General features: G+C 43.2%; 1 protein-coding gene across 1 annotated transcript in view; it reads right to left on the minus strand.

The window, feature by feature from the left end:
* The window catches only part of LOC116817009 (sodium-dependent neutral amino acid transporter B(0)AT1), an 81,554-nt gene that overhangs the window by 791 nt on the left and 54,895 nt on the right, over positions 1–25,868 (minus strand). The window contains exon 11 of the mRNA XM_032766725.1: positions 3,777–3,939. Within this exon, the coding sequence (XP_032622616.1) occupies positions 3,777–3,939 (163 nt within the window). The remainder of the gene's footprint in view (positions 1–3,776; positions 3,940–25,868) is intronic.

A 25,868-nucleotide genomic window follows, 5' to 3' on the forward strand; every position in this document is an offset into this window, starting at 1 on the left:
CTATGCACTAGACTACAGTGACTTCTTTGTTACTACAAATTCTATCAACCTATTTTTTAGTGCAGTAGATGCGGCTTGGTTTTCTGAGCCCATAGGGTTTTGTGTATGTTCTGAGTTTAGCATTGTCGGGTTTCAAATGTTTCATTGCTGAGGGTGGTAGCTCTGAGAGGTGGCTCAGAGAGTAGGAAGAAGCAAGGTGCTCAGGGGTGGAGTTTTATATTTGCTGGAGTCCTGCCAATTCCAAAGGATTTCCCCAACAAGTGGCTTTTGTGCAAGGCTTTCCCCTTTCAACTCCCTGACACTCTCAAATGTCTTCTGTAGTACTGCAAACTCATGAGTCCCATGATATTAGGTATTTGTCTTAAAGCTTCAATTCCTGGATTCATGGATTCATGTGATTAAGTGAGAATTTCCATTTTCTTATTTTCTTTTTTAAAAATAACTTTCTAGCTAGAAGCAGCAAAGAGTCCTGTGGCACCTTATAGACTAACAGACATTTTGGAGCATGAGCAGTCGTGGGTGAATGCATCCGATGAAGTGGGTATTCACCCATGAAAGCTCATGCTCCAAAACGTCTGTTAGTCTATAAGGTGCCACAGGACTCTTTGCTGCTTTTACAAATCCATAATAACATGGCTACCACTCTGATACTTTCTAGCTAGAGAAAAGCTTGAAAATGTGTACCCTGAAGGCTTAAAAACCAAAAGATAAATAAAAAGAACCCCAAACTTATTTTAAAACAAACTAAGTAACAAAAACAAATGTTTTTGGGACTAACACAAGAATTTTGAATGCTGGAGAGTTTGTAATAATTTTTTTGCCCAGACTTTCCTCTCACATCCCCTCCCAAAGTGGCTTCTCCCCTAGGAGCTCACAAATAAGAGACTCTTTGAATAGGGCTGAAGCTAGACAAACTCCATCTGTGGCAGTGGAACTACTGGCTGCAATGCCATTCAATCTTCCCGTAGGGCCAGGAGGCTGTGTCCTGTCCCTGAATATTTTGGTGCTCTTTGCAGATGCAAGGAGGAGGTGGCTGTGGCGCCCTTTGGCAGACCCCTTGAAGACAAGATGGAAGGTAGCATTTCCCTGAGGAAAGCAAGAAGAGAGGTGATGGAGCTGCCCCAGAAGTCTGCTGAGGTAAAAGGTGAGACCTGTGTCCCAGAGGCTAACTGTAGGGGTGTGGGGAGCTGGCAAACATTGTGAAAGAGGGTAAAAGAGATGGAAAGACTCTGGAGATGATTCACTTAGGGGCAGGGGATAGAGTTTCAGAGCATTTTTGAGTTGTGCAAGACTCTTAAGTGGGGAGTTGGACCAGTATCTTCATCTTCTTCTTGGCCTGAGCATTGTGAGGCAAGAGGAGCCAGAAACAGATGGGACTGTGCTGAGAAGGCAGGGAACAGATGCTTATCTTGGCTCTGCAACTCCTGCTCTTGCTTTTACCACTGGTCTCCTGAAGTGGGAGGGAGGACACTAAGAAGAGACTCACATTGCTACCCCCTCTGAGGTTTCTAAAGGTAACGGGGGAGGGAAAACAAAAAGCAATGCTTTGAGGGGAACTTAAAGTGAAATGCCCTCATGTGAGGAGAGAGTGTGTATTGGAGGGTAAGGTAAAATGCCCAGCGGTGGGAATGAGTGAAGGGGCAATTAAATGCCTGGGTGGGGGAGATGGAAATGTAGTGAGAGGATGTTAAAATACCTTGGGGGGCACAGTTACAATTATTTTTAATTTATTGTCTTTCCTGTAATGTTGGTTGCACATGTACCTCAGCCTGTTCAACCAAAACTTGCATAACAAGTTGAAACTGCATTGCAAGACATTTGCTGAATCTGAGCTGAGGTTTTTTATATAAAACATAGTGCAAAAATAGTACACAGTGTGGCATAAGGCAACTAGATTCCTTGATGGAGCTCATGTAAAATTCATTTGTCCATACACAGTACCTTGTAAACCTTTCTCTGGGAGAAAATATTTATGTATAATAAATACAAGACTGACCCAGAGACTACAGAGGTAGATTCTGATTCTAGTTACACAAGTGAAAATCCTAATAACCACTGTGGCACACTGTGCCTTAAAGCAGCACCCCGGGACCTTCATATTCACCCCCATCAGATAGTTATGATATATTTTGTACAAAGTTTGCCTTGTGAAGTATCGTTTTAAAAGTCTTAATCTGTTGAACATTAAAATCCTGCTGTATTGTATATGCTATCATTGTATGTTAAGTTATAAAGTTGACAGGGGGGTGGGGAATAGCTCAGTGGTTTGAACATTGGCCTGTTAAACCCAGGATTGTGCATGCAAGCCTTGAGGGGGCCATTTAAGGATCTGGGGTAAAAATCTGCCTGGGGATTGGTCCTGTTTTGAACAGGGAGTTGGACTAGATGACCTCCTGAGGTCCTTCCAACCCTGATATTCTATGATAAAGTTTTACTGTTTGTGTTACTGAAATGTGTTGTGAGGTTGGGAACACCCACCAGCAGCCTTTCAGGTACAATAATGGAGCAGCCAGATGCTCCTGATGGCCCATTAACGTGAGTCCACACTCACAACTATCCTAGGAACTGCATACAATGGAGACTTCTCAGAGCATATAGACAGTGGAGACTGCTTGATCCATGTCAAGCTGGAAGAAGCTATAAAAAAGAAGTGACATCATCACTGGACCTCATTTCCCCCACAACTCAACACCTGGAAACACATCTGAAGGACAAAAACTCTTGAACTCGGGAGGTGGTCCCAGGCTGAAGGAGAATTCTATCCTGTGTACTGAACATCTGTAACCTGCCTGTATTATCTATCAGGGTGACATATTGCTTGATTCGCATTCTCTTTAGTATATAGAACTTAGATTGTGCACTTATTTTTATTTTCTTCGGTAACCATCTCTGTCCTTTATGCCTACCACTTATCATCCCTTAAAACTTATCTTTCTCTAATTAATGAATCCATTTTATATTTTACCTAAAACAGTGCATTTTGTTTGAAGTGCTTGGGAAATATGCTCAGATACAAAAGCTGGTGCATGTCCTCTTTACTTTGAGGGAGGGGCGGACTGGGTTATAAATTTACAGACCAGGCTTCTGACCAGAGCCAGACAGTACAGCTCAGTGGTGAACGGCCAGGGAGTAGTGAGGAATTGGCTGGAGCCTCCCTATTGTTAGTTCATGAGTGGGTGGAAGAAGCATTCATGTAACTCAGCTGGGTGTGTCCCTGCCCACGGCTGTCTGTGTAAGTGCTGTACCTGGAGACGTTTGCAGCTTGTCACAATATCACAGTGGGAGAGGGAGCCCAGGTTAGTAAGCCAGTTAATAAGGTCAGTTGTACCCCAGTTCCAGGTTGCACACTGGTAAGACCCATCACAACCACATTGCAGCTCTTATGGATTTTCATGGCTATAAATGGGTTCAGAATCTGACCCACTAGTCTTTTATTAACAGTGACAGTTCTCTACATTTCAAACTGTTATGCAATCCCTACTCTGTAAAAGACTAAGTTCACAGCCTTCAGCCTGTGATCCTGTCTCTCAGCAGGATCCTTACTAAGACAGTCATCATCTAGCAATTCCTATTAATTTGTGGCTGAATTTAGAATAGCAAGTTCTAAGGTCTAACATTTAATTTTTTATATTCCATTTTATGCATTGTAGCACAGTATTCATGAGAACATTGTTGAACAGGCAATGTGGGGAAGATGGATGTAATTAGTACAGGTGCAGAAAAAAGGAGGAATACATAAAAAATTCAAGATATCTGTTTTGAGATTATATACTTACATAATTAGGATCCCAAACGATATAGATCAGTTCTTCATTGACTTTCACCACAAAGTAAAAGAAGAAGATAACTATCATAATGAGAGGACTTATGACTCTCCATGTGGCCTGCCAGAAAATGTTGGGTTTGTGTCCAATCATGAACTCAATATCCTTGTTAAACCTAAAAGCAAAGGTAGCAAATTCAGGAAATTCACTCCACTGCAGTGATTTACAAAGCACATTCAGAGACTGTTCAATCACATGCACAAATGCAAAGTAAAATGCCCCAATTGTACTTCTCAGAACTTTCCAATGCCACAGTAAACTATAAATTGGTAAAAACAAGATTCAGGCAAATATCAATATAATTATCAATATAATATAATTATCCTATAAGTTTGAATTATCCTATAATTGAATTATCCTATAAGTTTGAATCAAATTTCCCAAAAGCATGCCAGGAAAAATACTCTTAAAAACATGCATTGTTTCAATAATTGTGTGACTGCTTCTGATTTCACACTGCTTGTAATTATCAAGAAAAGCAAAAAGATCAAAGATATCATGTTATGGCATGGTGCCTTCAAAAAGTAAGAACAGGTGTGAATTGATTTCATCCATAGGATGACTGAGTGTAAGCTGAGTTTCCCTCTGATGTATTGTAAAACTTCTCAAGGTTTTTCTGTTTGTGCCTCAGAACTGTTTCTTTTAAAGTGTAACATCATTTATTCCTGAAAGGAGAGAAGGCAAACTGAAGGCATTTTAAAATGTGGCTTTTATGTGTAAGGTTCACTTAGATAGTCATAGCAACTGTATTTTGGAGTGTTGAGTACTATAACTTGTTTTAACCACACACATGCTACTTAATAATAGCCATTTTTGAAAGTGTCCTTCAGTCCTCTTTTGTGACTGTCTACTAGATTGCTTGGGGGTGGATCTGATTGAGCTACTGATTGCCTTAACAGCTGTGAATGGTGCAAAGAATCAGGATTACAGGTGCCCACTTCCAGCTTTTCCCAGAAGTGCTCCAACCCCACTCCACCCTGTTCCCCAAGGCCCCACTCTTGCTCTGCTTCTTTCTGCCCCCACTCCACCTTCCTGCCCCTGTCAAATTATAGAACATCAGGCTTGGAAGGGACTTCAGGATATCATCTAGTCCTAGCTTGTGCTCAAAGCAGGACTAATCTCCAGTTAAATCATCCAACAGATTTTTGCCCCATATCCCTAAACAGCCCCCTCAAGGATTGAGCTCACAATCCTGGGTTTAGCAGGTTAATGCTCAAACCACTGAGCTATTCCTCCTCCCCTACTTCCCAGCAGCAGATTGGAGGCACTAGGGGAAGGGGAGGAGCTGATCGTCAAGGCCTGCTGAACAGCTGATCAGCGGGGGCCTGGTGGGTGCTGAGCACTCACTGTGTTTTCTGTGGATGCTCCAGCCTCAAAGTCAGTACCTATGATCAGGATGAAGATAAACTATCACATATATTTTCTCCTTTTATGTGAGTGGGACAGCGCCCCAGCTGCCATTGTAAAGCTGCCAAGTCTTAAAAATATGGTATCAAGGCGGGGGACGTGCCTAAATGGAAGTAAAGGTTTCTATTTGCAAACACTTTCAGTTTTGATGGGATATATTGTTTTTTCTCTTAAAATCTATAATATTTGAGGCATTCTGGGACTCCTTAGGCCTGTTTTTTTTAGAATGCTGAATAGTTACGCACACATTGAGTTCAACTGGATTTGTGTGGGTGACTGGTACTTCTGAAAATCCAGCCCAATGGGTCTCAGTTTAGCAGTCAAAATCAGAAGCCACTTTTGAAAATGTTGGCCTTTACCTCTTTATGACCCAGTTTCCAAATCTGAAAAATGGTGATAATGATGTTTATCTTCCCTTGTAAAGGGTTTTGAGATCTAAAAAGAAAAATTACCCAAAGTAGAGCTTCCTATTTCCAGGGAAAGGAAAAAAGAAGGGGATTCCATGAAGTTCATTAGGGACTGCTATATGCTATATTATGATAATTTACCTGGGGTAATTTACCTTAGATCAGTGGTTCTCAAACTTTTTTACTGGTGACCCCTTTCACACAGCAAGTCTCTGAGTGCGACCCCCCTTTTAAATTAAAAACGTGTTTTTATATATTTAACACTATAATAAATGTTGGAGGCAAAGCGGGGTTTGGGGTGGAGGCTGACAGCTCGCGACCCCCCATGTAATAACCTTGTGACTCCTTGAGGGGTCCCAACCCCCAGTTTGAGAATTCCTGCCTTTGATACTATTGTGAAACAACTCCCTAAGAAAAAGAGTATCTCCTCCCTTCCTTACTTCCCACTAGCACTTCTAGGAGTGCATGGCAGTTGACCCAAATAAGTTAATACCAAGAATGCAGATCACCTTAACTGGCTGGTGGATTATATTTTGGAAAGCAGTGACTCTGAAAGGGTCCTGGTGGATTACCAACTGAACATGAGCTCCCACTGCTATGTGGTGGCAAAGAGCAAATGCAATCCTTGGATGTATAAGTAGGACTATATCAAGTGGAAGTAAGGAATTTTATTGCTACTTTATTCAGCCTTATTGACACCATTGCTAGAATACCCTGACCAATTCTGATGTCAACAGTTTAAAAAGCAGTTGACAAATTGGAAAGTGTGCAGAAATTACAGGAATGCTTTGAGGTTGGAAAATTTGCCTCACAGTGAGACATTAAAGAAACTAAGCTATTTATTGTATCCAAGAGGAGGTTAAGAGATGTCTTGATCACAGTCTAGACAAATTCAGCTGGACAAATTCAGATTACAAATAAGGCATACATTTTTAACAGTGAGGATAATTAGTCATTGGAACAATTTACCAAGGTTCATGGCAGATTCACCATCACTGGCAATTTTTAAATCGAGGGTGAATTTTTTAAAAAAGATATGCTCTGGTTCAAAAAGGAATAATTTGGGGAAGTTCTGTGGTCGGTATTATACATGATTGCAGTGGTCTCTTCCGGCCTTGGAAGTTACGCATCTATGAAAATCTTCTGACTGCTGACAGACAAAAGCACAAGATCCTATGTCTGGAAGCCAAAGCTAGATGAATTCAGACTAGAAATAAGGTATATATTTTTTTAAATGATGGCAATTAACATATTGGAACAACTTGTATTGGTATGTGGTGGATTCTTAGTTACTTGAAGTCTTTAAATCAAGACTGAATGTCTTCATAAAAAACATGCTGTAGCTCAACCAGAAGTTATGGATTTGATGCAGAAATCACTTGGTGTTATGTAGGAAGTCTGATTAGATGATCATAATGGTCCTTTGTGGCCTTAATCTATTTACCTATCAAATGGGCTATTGAGGGGTTATATTACTGCCTTTTAGGATGAGAATTTTTATTATTGATTGACCATCTGGTAATCTGGATGGTCAACATGAAAGATAAAATGCCTAAATTACCTAGATGGTGTTTAACACTCCATCCTTGTGGGTACAAATTAATACACCAGCAACAAAAGTGAAAATTAAAATGTGGACTTAATATCTCTATTTGGGATGGAAAAGGAACCTAAAACTGAGAAAACAGGTTCCTTCTTGTTTCGGAAAGTATGTGAAGTGTGCCTTCCTTTCAGGTGTTAGAAAGAAAAAAACTGAGGGAAAACACGCCATAAACAGAAGCTATTAATGCTTATAGGATGGGAGAGGTGGAGATGCACCAAGCAGCAGCTAGTAGGAAAATGGGCATTTTTAGGCTCCACCTGCCTGGCTCTATCAAATTTAAAGGGCCAACTCCAGAAAGGCATTCTGGGAAAAATGTTCTGAAGAGAGTTAGTATTGAACAGGCAGTCAGCAAGAAAGAAATTCCTAAAGAAAAGGCTTGTCTAATGCAATTATCTCACTAAGGCTGTGAACTGGACAGCAGTCCAGCAGGGAGGTAGCTGTGCAGCCACATTGTGGTGCTGGGAAATGCTGGGGAGCCACTGAGAATTAAGTGGTGTCACCAGCAGAATTAGTGCTGAGATATAGTGGCCTCCACAGTGGCCCAGGAAGCTGGGTCAGCAGTAGCTGAGAAAAAACGGAATAAGGGATGAAAGGACCCTGACACAAAGTTACTGGAGGGATTGCACAGTCTGTTGCCCACAAGAGTAGAAGCTTCCATATCACATTAAGCTTGTGCAGTTTGTTTTTAATATTCAGAACTGCCCAATTCAGTACAATGTCACTTAAGCACTGCACAGCAGGCACTGGCAGATTCTGCAAAACATGCAGGAATAAACTGTACACTGTTCAGGAATGATGTTGTGTAGAAATCTTTTTTAAAACCTAAAGATTTTGTCTTTCATAGTTAGGAACATAGGCATTGCCACAGTGGGTCAGACCTGAGGTCCATCTAGTCCAGTATCTTGTCTCCAGCTGTAGCCAGCACTTGATGCCTCAGAGGACTGTGTAAGAACCCTATGGTAGGTGAATGTGGGATAATCTGCCCCAATATTAGGTCTTATCCTGGTCTTTAGTATTTAGAGAATGGCTTATGCCCTAGAGCATGACATTTTATATCCTTTCCAAAAATTTTATCATTAACTATAATTTTGCTTATTCTTGTTACTCATGTAAATGTCCAATCCTTTTTTGAATATTGCTAAATTCTTAGCCTGAATAACTTCCTGTGGCAATAAATTCCACAGTCTAATTACACATCATGTGAAATGTATTTCTTTAAGCAGTTTTGAATTTGTCACCTTTAACTGCATCAAATGTTCCTTTGTCATGTGTTGTGAGAAAGGGAAAATAGAAGCTCTTGATCTCACTTCTCTATAACATTCATTATTTCATATATTTTTATCATGTCCCCACATCCTAATCCTAAATCCTTTATTTTTTAATAGCTCTTCACATGAGAATTTTTCCATGCTCCTGAATCATCCTTTTCACTGTTCCTTGAACTTATATCCTTTTTGAGATGGGGTGACCGGTACTTTAACACAATATTACAGATGAGGTAATATAATTCTTTCATATAAAGGCATGACAGTTAGGGTGACCAGATGTCCCAATTTTATAGGAACAGTCCCGATTTTGGAGGCTTTTTCTTATATAGGCACTTATTATCCCCCACCTCCTATCCCAATTTTTCACACTTGCTGTCTGCTCATCCTAATTACAATATTCTCTGTCTTACTGTCTATCCCATCCCACTCCTTATGCATCTTAAAATCTTATTTGCTTTTTCGATTGCAGCTGCACATTGATGAGCAGAGCTGTCCACAACAATGCCAGGGTCCCTTTCCGGAGTACACAGTTAATTTAGAATCTTGTAAGGTGTATGGAAGGAAAAATTTAAACAACTCAATCTGCATTTGTTGACATCATTTAATTTGCATTCATGTTGATCACTTACCTAGTTTGTTTAAAATAAGAACATAACATAAGAATGGCCATACTTGGTCAGACCAAACATCCATCTAGCCCAGTATCCTGTCTTCCAACACTGGCCAATGCCAGGTGCCCCAGAGGGAATAGACAGGTAATCATCAAGTGATCAATTCCCTGTTGCTCATTCCCAGCTTCTGGCAACAGAAGCTAAGGACACCATCCCTGCCCATCCTGGCTAATAGCCATTGATGGACCTATTCTCCATGAACTGATCTGGTTCTTTTTTGAACCCGGTTATAGTCTTGGCCTTCACAACATCCCCTGGCAAAGAGTTCCACAGGTTGACTATGTGTTGTGTGAAGAAATACTTCCTTTTGTTTGTTTTAAACCTGCTACCTATTCATTTCATTTCGTGACCCTTAGTTCTTGTGTTATGAGAAGGAGTAAATAACACTTCCTTATTTACTTTCTCCACACCAGTCACGATTTTATAGACCTCTATTATATCCCCCACCTTAGTCGTCTCTTTTACAAGCTGAAAAGTCCCAGTTTTATTAATCTCTGCCCTTTTTTGAACCTTTTCCAATTCCAATATATCTTTTTTGAGATGGGGCAACCACATCTGCATGCAGTATTGAAGATGTGGTGTGACATGGATTTATATAGTGGCAATATGATATTTTGTCTTATTATCTATCCCTTTCTTAATGATTTCCAACATTCTATTCACTTTTTTCACTGTCGCTGCACATGGAGTGGATGTTTTCAGAGAACTATCCACAATGACTCCAAAATCTCTTTCTTGAATGGTAACAGCTTATTTAGACCCCATCATTTTATAGGTATAGTTCAGATGATGTTTTCCAATGTGCATTACTTTGCATTTATCAACACTGAATTTCATCTGCCATTTTGTTGCCCAGTCACCCAGTTTTGTGAGAACCTTTTGTAGCTTTTTGCAGTCTGCCTGAGACTTAACGATCTTGAGTAGTTTTGTATCATCTGCAAATTTTGCCACCTCACTATTTACCCTTTTCCCCAGATCATTTATGAATATGTTGAATAGGACTGGCCCCCCAGTACAGATCCCCTGAGGACATATTTACCTCTCTCCATTCTGAAAACTGACCATTTATTCCTACCCTTTGTTTCCTATCTTTTAACCAGTTACCCAGTCCATGAGAGGACCTTCCCTCTTATCCATGACTGCTTACTTTGCTTTAAGAGCCTTTGGTGAAGGACCTCGTCAGAGGCTTTCTGAAAATCTAAGAACATTATGTCCACTGTATCCCCCTCTTGTCCACATACTGGTTGACCCCCTCAAAGAATTCTAGTAGATCGTTGAGGCATGATTTCCCTTTACAGAAAACATGCTGACACTTCCACAACAAATTATGTTCATCTATGTGTCTGACAATTTTGTCCTTTTCTACAGTTTCAACCAGTTTGCCCAGTACTGAAGTCAGGCTCACTGGTCTGTAATTTCCGGGATCATCTCTGGAGCCCTTTTTAAAAATTGGCGTCACATTAGCTATCCTTCATTCATCTGGTACAGAAGCTGATTTAAATGATAGGTTACAGACTATAGTGAGTAGTTCTGCAATTTCACATTTGAGTTCCTTCAGAACTCTTAGATAAATACCATCTATTACTGGTGACTTATTACTGTTTAGTTTATGAATTTGTTCCAAAACCTCCTCTAATGACACCTCTGTCTGGGACAGTTCCTCAGATTTGTCACCTAAAAAGAATGGCTCAGGTTTGGGAATCTCCCTCACATCCTCAGCCATGAAGATCGATGCAAAGAATTCATTTAGTTTCTCTGCATTGGCCTTATCTTCCTTGAGTGCTCCTTTAGCATCTTAATTATATAGTGGCCCCACTGGTTGTTTAGCAGGCTTCCTGCTTCTGAAGTTCTGGGGAAAAAAATTGCCATTACTTTTTGAGTCTTTGGCTAGCTGTTCTTCAAATGTGTTTTTGAGCCTTATTACTTTTATTTTTACACCTCATTTGCCAGAGTTTATGCTCCTTTCTATTTTCCTCACTAGGATTTAACTTCCACTTTTTAAATGATGCCTTTTTGCCTTTTGCTGCTTCTTTTACTTTGTTGTTTAGCCACAGTGGCACTTTTTTGGTTCTCTCATTATGTTTTTAAATTTGGGGTATACATTTAAGTTAAGCCTCTATTATGGTGTCTTTGAAAAGTTTCCATGCAGAGTGCAGGGATTTCACTTTTGGCATTGTACCTTTTAATCTCTGTTTCACTAATCTCATCATTTTTTGTAGTTGCCCTTTCTGAAATTAAATGTTACAGTGTTGGGTTGCTGTGGTGTTTTCCCCACCACAGGGATGTTAAATTTAATTATATTATGGTCACTATTACCAAGAGGTCCAGCTATATTCACCTCTTGGACCAGATCCTGTGCTCCACTTAGGACTAAATCAAGAATTACCTCTCCTCTTGTGCGTTCCAGGGCTAGCTGCTGTAAGAAGCAGTCATTTAAGGTGTCAAGAAACTTTTGTCTGCATGCCATCCTGAGGTGACATATACCCAGTCAATATAGGGATTGTTGAAATCCTACATTATTATTGATTTTTTTTATTTTCATAGCCTCTCTAATCTCCCTAAGCATTTCACAGTTATTATCTCCATCCTGGTCAGGTGGTCGGTAATAGATCCCTACTGCTATATTCTTATTATTAGAGCATGGAATGACTATCCATAGAGAGTCTATGGTACAGTTTGGTTCATTTAAAATTTTCACTTCATTTGATTCTACGCTTTCTTTCACATATAGTGCCACTGCCCCACCAGCGCGATCTGTTCTGTCCTGCCAATATATTTTGTACCCTAGTATTACTGTGTCCCATTGATTATCATCATTCAATCAAGTTTCTTTAATGCCTATTATATCAATATCCTCATTTAATACTAGGCACTCTACTTCACCCATCTTATTATTTAGACTTCTGCCATTGTTATATAAGCACTTTAAAAACTTGTCACTTTTTAGCTGTCTGAAATTACATGATGTAATTGAATGGAACTTCTTTCATTTGACTGTTTCTCATCAGATCCTACTTGTATTTTATCATCTTCCATCCTCTCCTCCTTATTAGGACATAGAGAATCTCCATGAATAGATCTTCCCCTAAGGTATGTGTCATAAACAGATAAGTAAGAGTTAATAGAACAGAAGTACTTCATGTCTTTTTTGACTGTAAAGGGTTAACAAGTTCAGTGAGCCTGGCTGTCACCTGACCAGAGGACCAATCAGGGGACAGGATACTTTCAAATCTTGAGGGAGGGAAGTTTTTCTGTGTGCTGTTAGATTTTGGTTGTTGTTTTCTCTGGGTTCTGAGAGTGACCAGATGTGCAACCAGGTTTCTCTCCAATCTCTCCGATATGGGTTCTTATAAGTTCAAAATAGTGAGTACTAGGTAGATAAGGCGAGTTAGGCTTATGTTTGTTTTCTTTATTTGCAAATGTGTATTCGGCTGGGAGGAGTTCAAATGTGTATTCGGCTGGAAGGAGTTCAAATCTGTATTTTGCTGAAAGGATTTTAATTTGTACTTGTATACTTAGGCTGGGAGGGTATTCCCAGTGTCTATAGTTGAAAGACCTTGTACCTATTCCACTTTAAATTTACAAAGATAATTTTTACTGTTTTTCTCTCTTTAATTAAAACTTTCTTGTTTAAGAACCTGATTGTTTTTTTATTGTGGTGTGAGACCCCAGGGGACGGGGTCTGGATTCACCAGGGAATTGGTGGGGAGAAAGGAGGGAAGGGGGAGAGAGAGGCTAATTTCTCTCTGTGTCAGGATTACTTTCTCTCTCAGGAAGAGTCTGGGAGGGGGAAAGAGAAGGAGGGGGGAAGGTGAATTTTCCTCTCTGTTTAAAGATTTAAGGAGTTTGAATCACAGTGATCTTCCAGGGTAACCCAGGGAGGGGAAGCCTGGGAGAGGCAACGGTGGGGGAAAGGGTTTACTTTCCTTGTGTTAAGATCCAGAGGGTCTGGGTCTTGGGGTTCCCCGGGCAAGGTTTTGGGGGGACCAGAGTGTACCAGGCACTGGAATTCCTGGTTGGTGGCAGCGCTACAGGTTCTAAGCTGGTAATCAAGCTTAGAGGAATTCATGCTGGTACCCCATCTTTTGGACGCTAAGGTTCAGAGTGGGGAATTATACCATGACAGTATGTCTCAGTTCAAACTACGTGCTCCTGTCAGCTTTCCCCCAGCCCTTAGTTTAAAAACTGCTCTATGACCTTTTTAATTTTAAGTGCCAGCAATCTGGTTCCATTCTGGTTTAGGTGGAGCCCATCCTTCCTGTACAGGGATCTCCTTTCCCAAAAATTTCCCCAGTTCCTAATAAATCTAAACCCCTCCTCCCTACACCATCATCTCATCTGTACATTGAGACCCTGCAATTTTGCCTGTCTACCTGGCCCTGGGCATAGACTGGAAGCATTTAAGAGAATGCCACCATGGAGGTCTTGAACTTCAATCTCTTACCTAGCAACTTAAATTTGGCCTCTAGGACCTGTCTCATAGCTTTCCCTACATGTACCATGGCACCAACTCCTCCTCAGCACTACACATAAGGCTATCTAGATGTCTTGAGAGAGCCACAAACTTTGCAGCAGGCAGGCAAGACACCATGCGGTTCTCCCAGTCATCGCAAACCCAACTATCTATGTTTCTAATGGTCAAATTGCCCATTGCTAATACCTGTCTCTTCTAATAACCAGAATTCCAGAGAGGTATCCTCAGTGCAAGAGGATACCACACCATCATCTGGAAGGAGAGTCCCAACTATGGGATCATTTCCCTCTGCTCCAGTTGGAAGTTCTCCTTCCCTGAGACTTTCATCCTTCTTAACAACATAGAAGCTGTCAGACTGGAGTGGGACCATTCTACTGTGTCCAAGAAAGACTCATCTATGTACCTCTCTGTCTCCTTTAGCTCCTCCAGTTCAGCCACTCTGGTCTCCAAAGCCTATACATGGTCTCTGAGGGCCAGGAGCTCTTTGCACTGAACACACACATACACCACCTGCCCATAGGGCAGCTAATCAGACATGCTGCATTGGGTGCAATAAACTGGATAGCCCTCACTATGTTGCTGGACTTCAGCCTGCATTCCTTTTTACTCCTAAAGTTAGTTCCTTTGTTGATGTTTTGTTTTTATCAGGGGTTTTTTTTGGCATTAAGTTTAAAGAATATATCTAGCCCCCCTCAAACTCCACCCTCTCTCACCTCCCCTGTTAGCCGCTCCTGTTCACTCTCTCTAGTTCCTCACAAGTCCCCTCTGGGCATCACTCACCTAAATAACTTTGTATCATCTGCAAATGTTGCTACTTCATTATTCATGCCCTTTTCCAATCATTAATACATATATTAAACAACACTGGACCTAGTACTAAACCTTGAGGCACTTTTGCTATGATGAAAATTGACCATTTAATCTGAAAATTGACAATTTAATCTTTCTCTTTGTTTTTGTCTCCTAGTCAGTTCTTGATCCGTGAAAATACTTTGCCTCTCACCCATGACTCTTAAGCTTCTTAGTGGGCTTTTGTGCTAGACCTTGTCAAAGACCTTTTTATGTCTAAAATTATGTCAGCCAGTTCTCATAGATTCCAAGCCCAGAAGTGACCATTGTGGTCATGTAATCTGACCTCCTGCATATTGCAGACCATAGAACTTCCCTGAATTAATTCCTGTTTGAACTAGAGTATATCATTTAGAAAAGGTCCAATCTTGATTTTAAAAACTAGCAGTGATAGAGAACCCACTACAATCATAGAATCATAGAAGATTAGGGTTGAAAGAGACCTCCGGAGGTCATCCAGTCCAACCCCCTGCTCAAAGCAGGACCAACAACAACTAAATCATTCCAGCCAGGTCTTTGTCAAGTCCGGCCTTTAAAACCTCTAAGGATGGAGATTCCACAGCTCCCTAGATAACCCATTCCAGTGCTTCACCACCCTTCTAGTGAAATAAGTTTTTCTAATATCCAACCTAGATCTCCTCCACTGCAACTTGAGATCATTGCTTCTTGTTCTGCCATCTGCCACCACTGAGAACAGCCTAGCTCCATCTTCTTTGGAACGCCTCTTCAGGTAGTTGAAGGCTGCTATCAAATTCCTCTTCACTCTTCTCTTCTGCAGACTCAATAAGCCCAGTTCCCTCAGCCTCTCCTCATAAGTCATATGCCCCAGCCCTCTAGTCATTTTTGTTGCCCTCTGCTGGACTCTCTCCAGTTTGTTCACATCCTTTCTGTAGTGCGGGGGGTGGTGGGGGAGGAGCAAAACTGGATGCAATACTCCAGATGTGGACCACCAGTGCAAATAGAGGGGAATCATAGAATGATAGAAATCAGTGGTTGGAAAGGGATCTCCCAGGAGTCAACTAGTCCAACCCCCTCTCAAAGCAGGACCAATTCCACTAAACATTCCAGCCAGGGCTTTTTCAACCTGACCTGAAAACCTCTAGGAAGGAGATTCCACCCACTCCCTAGGTACCCATCCAGTGCTTCACCACTCTCGAGTAAAAGTTCTTCCTAATATCCACCTAAACCTCCCCCACTGCAACTGTAGACCATTACTCCTTGTTCTGTCATCGGTGTACCATGAGAACAGTCTAGATCCATCCTCTGTTGACCCCCCTTTCAGGGGATTGAAAGGGCTTATGAATCCCCCTCATTCTTCTCTTCTGAAGACTAAACAATCCCAGTTCCCCACGCTCTCTTCTCATAAGTCAGTGCTCCAGCGCCCCTAATCATTTTTGTTGCCTCTGCTGGACGCTTCAAGTTTCGACATTCCTCTTGAGTAGGGAATAAATCACGGCCTCAACTGATGGCAAAGCTCTTATTAATGCAGCCCAATATGCCAATAGCCTTCTAGGCAAGCAAGGGACAACGAGCGCGAGCGGATCTAGCTGCAACGACCAGTTGTGGCTTGTGGCCCTCCGGATATCACCCCTGCATGCGTCAAGCAATATTTTTATCACTCCTCCCGTAGTCCTCCTGTCCAAGGTTTCCACTTCGTGTAGGCTTCACTTTTGTCTAAGCTCAGCCGAAGATTGCTCGTGTAAGCTAAACCAGTCACCTGTCAAATATTTGCCCCTATTCTGTCTGCAAATCAGGATGGTTTGTTCCTCAGTCCCAAAGTAGAGGCCTTCTTTAAGCAATAACAGCCGAAGCGCCTCCTGACTCCCTTTCCCCTCATGTATCCCAAGGATCCTGCAAACAGTTCCCTGATGGAGTCAAAATCTGCTTTCTAAAGTCCAGGGTCCGTATTCTGCTGCTCTCTTTTCTTCCTTGTGTCAGGATCCTGAACTCGACCATCTCATGGTCACTGCTGCCCAGGCTGTGACCCACTTCTACTTCCCCTACCAATTCTTCCCTATTTGTGAGCAGCAGGTCAAGAGGAGCATGACCTCTAGTTGGTTCCTCCAGCACTTGCACCAGGAAATTGTCCCCTACACTTTCCAAAAACTTCCGGGATTGTCTATGCACTGCTGTATTGCTCTCCCAGAAGACTGTAGGTTTATCAAAGTCCTCCATGAGAACCAGTGCCTGTGATCTAGTAACTTCTGTTAGTTGTCCGAAGAAAGCTTGTCTACCTCATCCTCTTGGTCTGGTGGTCTATAGCAGACACCCACCACAACATCGCCTTTGTTGCTTTCAATGAACTCTAAACTTAATTCAAAGACACTTAGGCTTTTCTCCAGTTTTATATTGGAGCTCTGACCAATCATACTGCTCTCTTACATTCAGTGCAACAATTCTGGGTAAATTCTTCCAGTGGTCAGTTACTCTAAAAATCTGTGCTTATTTCCAGTCTAAATGTGTCTAACTTCAACTATTATCAACTATTCTAAGATTTCTGTTCCCCATGTAAGTATTTTTAGACAGTGATCAAGGCTTCTTTACTACTACTTTACTAACACATTCAATATTTCTAAGAGAATGGCAAGACACAATTTATCTTTAACTGTGCTGGTTAGATGTGTTTATATCACAGTCTTCCAAGAATTGTTGTTGTTCTGTTTCAACCAATTTGACTAGTAAGCCTTACATATGTATCTGGCTATATTTCCTCAAATCATCCCTAGAACCTCTTTAAAACATAGTTACAACATTTACTACCCTCAAATATTCTATAACAGTGGTTGTTTTTAATGAGATTGCATATTTTTGTTAGCAGCTCAGCCATTTCATATTTAAGCTTCTTCAGAAGAAGATGTGCGTCCCTGTGAGTGCTCCACTGTAGATGTATCTGTGCCTCTGTGCTGCTAATCAGAGATTTTAGGTAGCAGTGTCCATTTGGCCTGCACATGTGCTCTCCCTCCCTTGTGGTTTGCCTCAAGGCTATCTACTGCCGTTCAGGCAAACTGCTCCCAGTTTCTTCTCTACCACACAGCCCATATTGGGAACTCTGAAGTAGAGGGGAGGAGGGTGGGTTGTGGAGCACCCATAGGGACACATATCTCAAAAAATCATAGTTACTATACAGGATGAGTAACTTCCACTTCTTCTTCAAGCAGTGTCCCTATGGGTGCTCCACTGTAGGTGACTTCGCAGCAGTATTTCTGATGAAGGCCTGGGGCTTCATAGTGGAGTCTGTTATTGAAGAAAGTAGTGTGGAGCCAAAGATGGCATTGGAGGCTGAATCTCCAGTGATCACATAGTGCTCTGCAAAAGTATGGGTTGAGGCCCAAGTTGCAGCTCTGCAAGTTTCCGAGACGGGGACATCCTTAAGGTAGAAATTGACTGAGGTAGAAATTGACCTAGTAGAGTGTGTGCAGGGTCAGGATGGAGGCAAGAGCTTGAGCCCCTGGCACAGTGAGTAATGTAACTGGAGACCCATTTGGAAATTTTTGAACTGATATTGTGGAACCTTTGGATCTTTCTGTAGCCAATGATTTTAGTTTATTATCCATTTACTGTGTGATGTTAAGATTAATCAATATGTATTATTACATATATTCATTGTATGTTAATTAGAATTAAATTGTAGGATTATAAAAGTATAAGATTGATCAGTATTTATCAGAACCAAGCTAAATTCTCTCTAAGCTGTGTGGCCGTGCAGCAGCCTATTAAGTACCGTGCAGGCGCTCAGGGTTGCAGTGGGGAGAGATGCCTCCCCCCAGCCCTGTACCTGCTGCAGCGCCCCTCCCCCGGCCCTGACAGTACCGGACATATAATGCCACTGGGCCCACATTCAGCAGAGGCCATGCAGCCTGGCCCGGTGCTTCACTTCACTGGGCTCCTCTCAGGACCCTGCCCCGTGCTCCTATGGGCCCACCGTCCCAGGGCTCCTCTTAACCTCCCTCTGCCCACTCCTCTCTCTGCCTCTGCCTTCTATCACCAGCAGGCTGCCTGCCTCAGGTGGAGAGAGCGGGTGAAAAGTAGCCCACATCCGCTGCCCTTGGGAATCCCAAAGCAGCAGACCATCACTAGCGACCCAGACTGTGGACAGACCTGCCACAGCCCAGGGGGAGAGGTGCCCCGGTCCCAACCCAGCCCCCCTCCTGGACCTGCCACAGATAGGGGGAGAGGTCTTCCAACCCAGCCCCCCTGGTCTCTGGACCTGCCGTGGAGGACGAGAGAGGTGACCCTCCTCTGGCCCCAACCCAGCCTAGCCCCCCAGTCCCTGGACCTGCTGCTGACAGGGAAGAGGCGTCCCAGCCCAGCCCAGCCCAGGAGCTGTCAGGGCAGGCTGCACCCCAAACCCTTCATCCCAGTCTGCACTCCCAGAAGGAGCTCTCACCCCCTCCTGAACTCCAACCCTCTGCCCCAGCCCTGAGCCTCCTCCCACACTCCGAACCCCTCAGTCCCACCGCTGCCTTATATATTTTGTTATGTGCACCAATATGGAGCTGATGTGTCCGCCTCCATATTGGTGCACATAACAGAATTTTATGATGTGCACCAATTTTTTCTCCACATGTGTGGGAAAAATTAGAGGGAACACTGGAACCAAATATTAGACATGAGTAAGACAAGCTGAAACAACCCATAGGCTGAGGCCTGCAAGATTTTAGCTTAGCTATTTTAGGCCTTGGAGACAAGAAACGATGACTTAAGCTAATGACCAAAAAATAACCCTAAGATTATGGGCAAAGAGGTGCCTATGGGAGACTCCAGTAGGAATCACCCCTCTACTGATGATCAAGCCTTGAGAGACCATCAGACCCTAACACTATTGTTAACAGGGCCAGGGCTGGCTCCAGCTTTTTTGCTGCCTCAAGTGGTGAAGCAAAAAAAAATAAAAATAAAATAAAGCCGCAATTGGCAGCACTTTGATGGCAGCTCTACCATGCTGCTTCATTCTTCTGCGACAATTTAGCAACTGAGGGACCCACTGCTGAATTGCCACCAAAGACCCGGACGTGCCGCCACTTTCCATTGGCTGCTCCAAGCACCTGCTTGGTTCACTGGTGCCTGGAGCCAGCCCTGATTGTTAAGGATGTGAGTATAACTATATTTGTAATTTGTGCGTAGGGCTGTATAAAATTTCTATATGCTTGAGTAATCATACTTTAATTGTAACTTTAATAAAATTTGTAAAATAGACTAGACTTTGCACTGGTGAGTGTATGTGTGGTCACACTACCCTTAGTTTTTATGTGTTCCTAGAGACGCTAACTCTGGACTGGTCTACAAGTTTATGTCGCATTTAGCAGCGTTAAATCGAATTAACGCTGCACCCGTTCACACAACGAAGCCATTTTTGTTGACATAAAGGGCTCTTAAAATGGATTTCTGTACTCCTCCCCGACGAGGGGAGTAGCGTTGAAATTGACATTGCCATTTTGAATTAGAGTTAGTTGGCCGCAATTCGACACTATTGGCCTCCGGGAGCTATCCCACAGTGCACCATTGTGACCGCTCTGGACAGCAGTCTGAACTTGGATGCACTGGCAAGGTAGACAGGAAAAGCCCTGCAAACTTTTGAATTCTATTTCCTGTTTGCCCAGCATGAAGCGCTGATCAGCACAGGTGACCATGCAGTCCCAGAATCAAAAAAGAGCTCCAGCATGGACTATACGGGAGATACTGAATCTGATCTCTATATGGGGAGATGATTCTGTTCTATCAGAACTCCATTGCAAAAGACGAAATGCCGAAACATTTGAAAAAATCTCCAAGGCCATGATGGACAGAGGTTATAACAGGGACTCAACACAGTGCTGCGTGAAACTGAAGGAGCTGAGACAAGCGTACCAGAAAGCCAAAGAATCAAATGGACGCTCATGGAGGGAGGGGCAACTGACGACTGTAGCTATCCCACAGTTCCCGCACTCTCCGAAAACAATTTGAATTCTGGGCTAAGCTCCCAATATCATAGAATCATAGACTATCAGGGTTGGAAGGGACGTCAGGAGGTCATCTAGTCCAACATCCTGCTCAAAGCAGGACCAATTCCCAACTAAATCATCCCAGCCAGGGCTATGTCAAGCCTGACCTTAAAAACCTCTAAGGAAGGAGATTCCACCACCTCCCTAGGTAACCCATTCCAGTGCTTCACCACCTGCAGATGGCAGACGGTACAGTAGGACTGGTATCCATCATCATCGTCCCGTGGAGTGCTCCTGGCTGGCCTCGGTGAGGTCGGCTGGGGGCGCCTGGGCAAAAAATGGGAATGACTCCAGGTCATTCTCTTCTTTAAGTTTTGTCTAATGGAGATTCAGTCCTGCCTGGAATATCATGGCAGCTGGAGGCTTCTGCCTCAGGCTGCTCTCCCCAGTCAGCAGCACCGCGCGGTCACCCCAGCCTACCCTTGCTACCAGGGCTCACAATCAGATACTTAGACCTCTACATTTTGCTGCAAATAAAAAAATTAAGCTGCCGTTTAGAACTGTCCCCCAACATACATATCCTGGGACATTTTGTATTTTACCAGTGTCAACCAAAGGCCCACACACAAATGGAGATTCAGTCCTGCCTGTGCTTCTATCCTAGTGCTTGTCACAGATTCCCATTTTCAGCTATAGGCTGAGTAAGTGCAGAATGGTGGTTCACTCTACTTTGCTGTAAGCCAACCGCCCTCCCCTCCCCCCTTTGATCTCTGCTTGCAGAGGCAATAAAGTCAGTGTTGTTTCTTATTCATGCATTCTTTATTACTTCATCACACAAATGGGGGATAACTGCCACGGTAGCCCAGGGGTGGGGAGGAGGGAAGCAACGGGTGGGGTTGTTGCAGGGGCACCCCTAGAATGGCATGCAGCTCATCATTTCTGCGGGATGTCTGGGGCTCTGACCCGAGCGGCCATTTGCCTCTCTGGTTCTTAGTAGGCTTGCCTGATATTCTAGGCAGGACTGACTCTCCATTAGACAAAACTTAAAGAAGAGAATGACCTGGGGAGTCATTCCCATTTTTGTCCATGTGCCCCCACCGACCTCACCGAGGCGGCCAGGAGCATCCATGACAGCAGCAGACAGTACAGTATGACTGGTAACCCTCATTGTCAACTTGCAAAGCAGCAGACAGTACAGTAGAGCTGGTAACCATCTTTGCTAACTTGCAAAGGCAAGGGAGGATGCTGCTGTGTAGCACTGCAGTACCACATCTGTCAGCAGCATCCAATAGACATACAGTGACAGTGAAAAAAGGCTGAACGGGCTCTATGGTTCCCATGCTATGGCGTCTCCCAAGCAATCCAGGGAAAAGAGTGCGAAATGATTGTCTACCATTGCTTTCACGGAGGGAGGATTGACTGATGACATTTACCCATAACCACCCGCAACAAATTTTTGGCCCCATCAGGCATTGGGATCTCAACCCAGAATTCCAATGGGTGGGGGAGACTGCAGGAACTATGGGATAGCTACCCACAGTGCAGTGCTCCGGAAGTCGACACTAGCCTCGGTACACTGCCGAATTAATGTGCATAGTATGGCCATGTGCACTCGAGTCTATACAATCTGTTTCCAAAAACTGGTTTCTGTAAAATCGGAATAATCCCATAGTGTAGACATACCCTCTGAAGCAAGTAGCAGAGGTGACTTTCACTCTGTTAAGCTTGAAACTGTATCTGCCAGAGCTGAACCCATGGTGGTGTAATACTACCTTATAAAATTCACTTTAAATAAAATAAAAGGCTACCTTTCCATGAACAAAAGATTTTAGGAGACTTCTTAAAGTCCTTAGTCCTGTCCAAGCAGAATGCTAGCATTTTTCTAACATCTAGCATATGGAGAATCGCTTCCCTGTTATCATGATGTGGTTTGGGGAAAAAACAGGAAGATGGATTTGTTGATTCATATGAAAAACAGAAGCTACTTTTTAGGGAGAAAGTTGTGATGCAGCATAAATGTTACTTTGTCTTTAAAAAAAACCTGTGAATGGCTGGTGTGCCATCAGGGCTGCTATTTCTCCTATGCGCCTAGCTGAGGTGGTAGCAACCCGAAATGCTGTCTTCGTTGACAGGTGTGAAAGAGAGTAAGTCATCATGAGATCAAAGGGGTCTCGTCAAGGCTCTGAGAACTAGATTAAGATCCAAGGTTGGAGTGGGTGGGCTCACCTGCAGGAACAGGTTTCCAATGCCCTTATAGGAATCTGGCGGTCAGTGGGAGAGCGAACACTGAGTATCCATCTACTTGACCGTGGAAGGCCATTATGAGTGCTAGATGTACTTTAAGGGAGCTGAGAGAGAGTTCTGATTTTCTGAGGTCTAAAATGTAGTCTAAAATCAGAGGGAGGGAGGATGATGTCAGGTGTATGTACTTAGAATGACACCAAATTTGGAATTGTTTCCATTTTTGCAGGTAAGTATGCTGAGTGGTCAATTTTGGCTGTGTAAAAGCACCTTGTCAGAGCATTCTACCTCTAAGTATTGGAATGAAGAAGGAGTCAAACCTAGAGATGGAAGATCCACAAGTTGGGGTAAAGGATCAATCTGTAGTTTTGAGAAAGTCATTTTGAGAATGGGCTGAAGACAGACCAGAGGACATACTGCCATCTATGCCAGGTAAGGGAACCAACCTTATGTTGGCCAGGAGGGGGCAATCAAAATAACCCTTGCTATGTCTCATTCTATTGTCAGCAGGACTTTGGATAGTAAAGGAAATGGGAGAAAGGTATATAAAAGGTGGGGAATGGGAAAATGAGGGCATCACCCAGAAACTGTTTCCACCAGCCTGTCTTGGAGTTCTAGTGAGGACATTTCTTGTTCCAGTAAGTAGTGAAGAGCTCTATAGTCAGGGTTCCCAAAAGGCAAATAGGTCATGAAGCAGCTCTGAATTTAGTTCCCATTCATAGTCATGTGAAAAGTTCTAACTGACACTGTTGGCTGTCATGTTCTGTATGCCTGGTAGGTAAATGGCTTAGATGAGTTTGAGTGCTTCTGTACAGAGGGAGAGAGATCCGAAGCCTCCCTGGCGATTTATGTAAAATATACAGGTCATATTGTCTGTCATGACCTTTGTATGGGTGTTCTTGATGAATGGGAGAAAGTGTGTACAGGCATTCCTGACAACTCTTAATGCTCCCAGCCTATTAGGGAGGCATCCTTCATCAGAGTTGGTGATGGTTGTACGAATGGAACACCTGCTCAGATATTGGATGGGTCTTTCCACTAGTCCAGGGAGTGCTTTACAGTGTAGGGCAATGATAGTGGCTTGCTTAGTCTGTCCTTGTTTGGGGAGTAGACATATTGGAGCCACATCTGTGGACACCTTGTGAACAACTGAGCGTGTGGCGTGATGGAGATGCATGCTGCCATATGACCAAGCAGCTGTAGACAATTCCTAGCCAATGTTTGTGGACTGGCCTGGACTATCTTGATGACACTTGTGAGGGTGCTAAACCTGTATAGCAAGAGGAGTGCTCTCACTTGTACGGTGTCAAGTTCAGCACCAATAAACTCCAGTCGCTGTACTTGGGTGAGTGCTGATTTCTGGGTGTTGAGCTGTAGGCCTAGTTGTGAAAATGTGTGCATGGTCAGCTGAGTGGTTTGTATCCTTAAATGAGGGATCCCTGAGGAGGCAGTCGTCAAGGTATGGGTATATAACACTGCCTAATGTTCACAGGTGTGCTGCTATGACAGAGAGAACCTTGGAGAATACCCTGGGTGCAGATGAGAAGCCGAATGGGAGCACCCTGTATTAATAATGGGTCTGGCCAAAGGTAAACCGCAGGAACTTCCTGTGTGACAGCTATATCGAGATGTGGAAGCAGGCATCTTATAGGTCCAAGGCTAGAAACCAATCTCCTTGCTTTATAGCTGCGCCTTCACATATCTGTTTAGTGCCGTTAGATCTAGAATGGGCCTCCAACCTCCCTTCGTCTTGGGGATCAGGAAATAGTGGGAGTAAAACCCCTTGCCTCTGAGTTGCATCAGGACTGATTCTCTGGCCCCTAAACATAACATATGATCTGTTTTCTGGAAAAGTAGGTTCTCATGAGAAGAGTTCCTAAAAAGGAACAGGGAAGCAGGGTGGCTATGAGGGAGGGATGCGAATTGAATGGCATAACCATTCAAAACAATCTTCAAGATCCATGTGTCAGAGGTGATATTCTGCCAACCACTGAGAAAGATGGTCAGGTGACGTCCGAAGGTCCATGACAGGTGCATAGATGGCAGCTAATGTTCCAAGGAACAGCTGTTTGAAACCATGACAAACCTGTCAAAGGTGCTTAGGCAAGGAGGGCTGGAAGGCCATTGACGGGGATGGGCTAATTGCTTCCATTTTTGTACCTTGGATCATTGTGTTTCGTAAGAGCACTGTGATGGTGGGTACTGAGGTGGTCATGAACTGTGCTGTAGTTGAGAGCCATATTTTTCTCTTTTGTCCAGCAGCATAGATTCCCAGGGATCATAGCATGCCTAGGAATCCTTCAGAGTATGAAGATAGGTGTCAGTCTTATCAGCGAAGAGCTTGGGGCCTTTAAATGGGAGATTCTCAACCATTGACTGTACTTTTTTGGGCAACTTGGAAAGCTGTAATCAGGATGCCCATCTCGTTACCACTGCTGTGGAGACTGAGTGGGCTGTTGTATCTGCTGCGTCCAATGCCATCTGTAGTGCAGTTCTGGCTACCAACTGGCCCTCTTTGGAAATGGCCTGAAACTCTTCTTTTTGCATCTCTGGTAGATGTTCAATAAACACATTGAGTTTTCCACAATTAATATATTCATTTTTTTTCTTTTTTGTTTATTGTTTGTAACTGAGAAAAACAGAAAATCTAGACTACTATATGCCCCTGTGGGGGTGATCCACCCCAGAACAGGATGAGGGAACCTTCAAAAATCCCAAAAGGGTAAACAGAAACTCTAACTATTAAAGACGACAAAACGACTAAAAATAACTACTACTTAAACTAATGATGCAGAGAAGGAAGAGACAACTTCTCGCTCCATTTGAGGCCAAAGGCGGTTGAGAAGGAACTGGGGGCGATTCACATACGCAGCAATAGATAGACTCAAGGCAAACAACAGGTGAGGAAGAGTGCATGTGTGGGCCAAATGGACACTGCTACCTAAAATCTGTGATTAGAGGCTCAGGGCACAAATACACCCACAGTGGAACACCCATAGGGACACTACTCAAAGAAAAAGTCTTGAATATGCAGCTAGGCCTGCAGCTAGGCCTGGTGAGCCAACGACTTAGATGTTGGCATAGAAAGTACGCTTATTAAGTTTGTGGACGATACCAAACTGGGAGGGATTGCAACTGCTTTGGAGGACAGGGTCAAAATTCAAAATGATCTGGACAAATCGGAGAAATGGTCTGAGGTAAACCGG

Source organism: Chelonoidis abingdonii, chromosome 2 (genome assembly GCF_003597395.2).
Source record: "Chelonoidis abingdonii isolate Lonesome George chromosome 2, CheloAbing_2.0, whole genome shotgun sequence".
NCBI classification, from domain to species: Eukaryota; Metazoa; Chordata; order Testudines; family Testudinidae; genus Chelonoidis; species Chelonoidis abingdonii.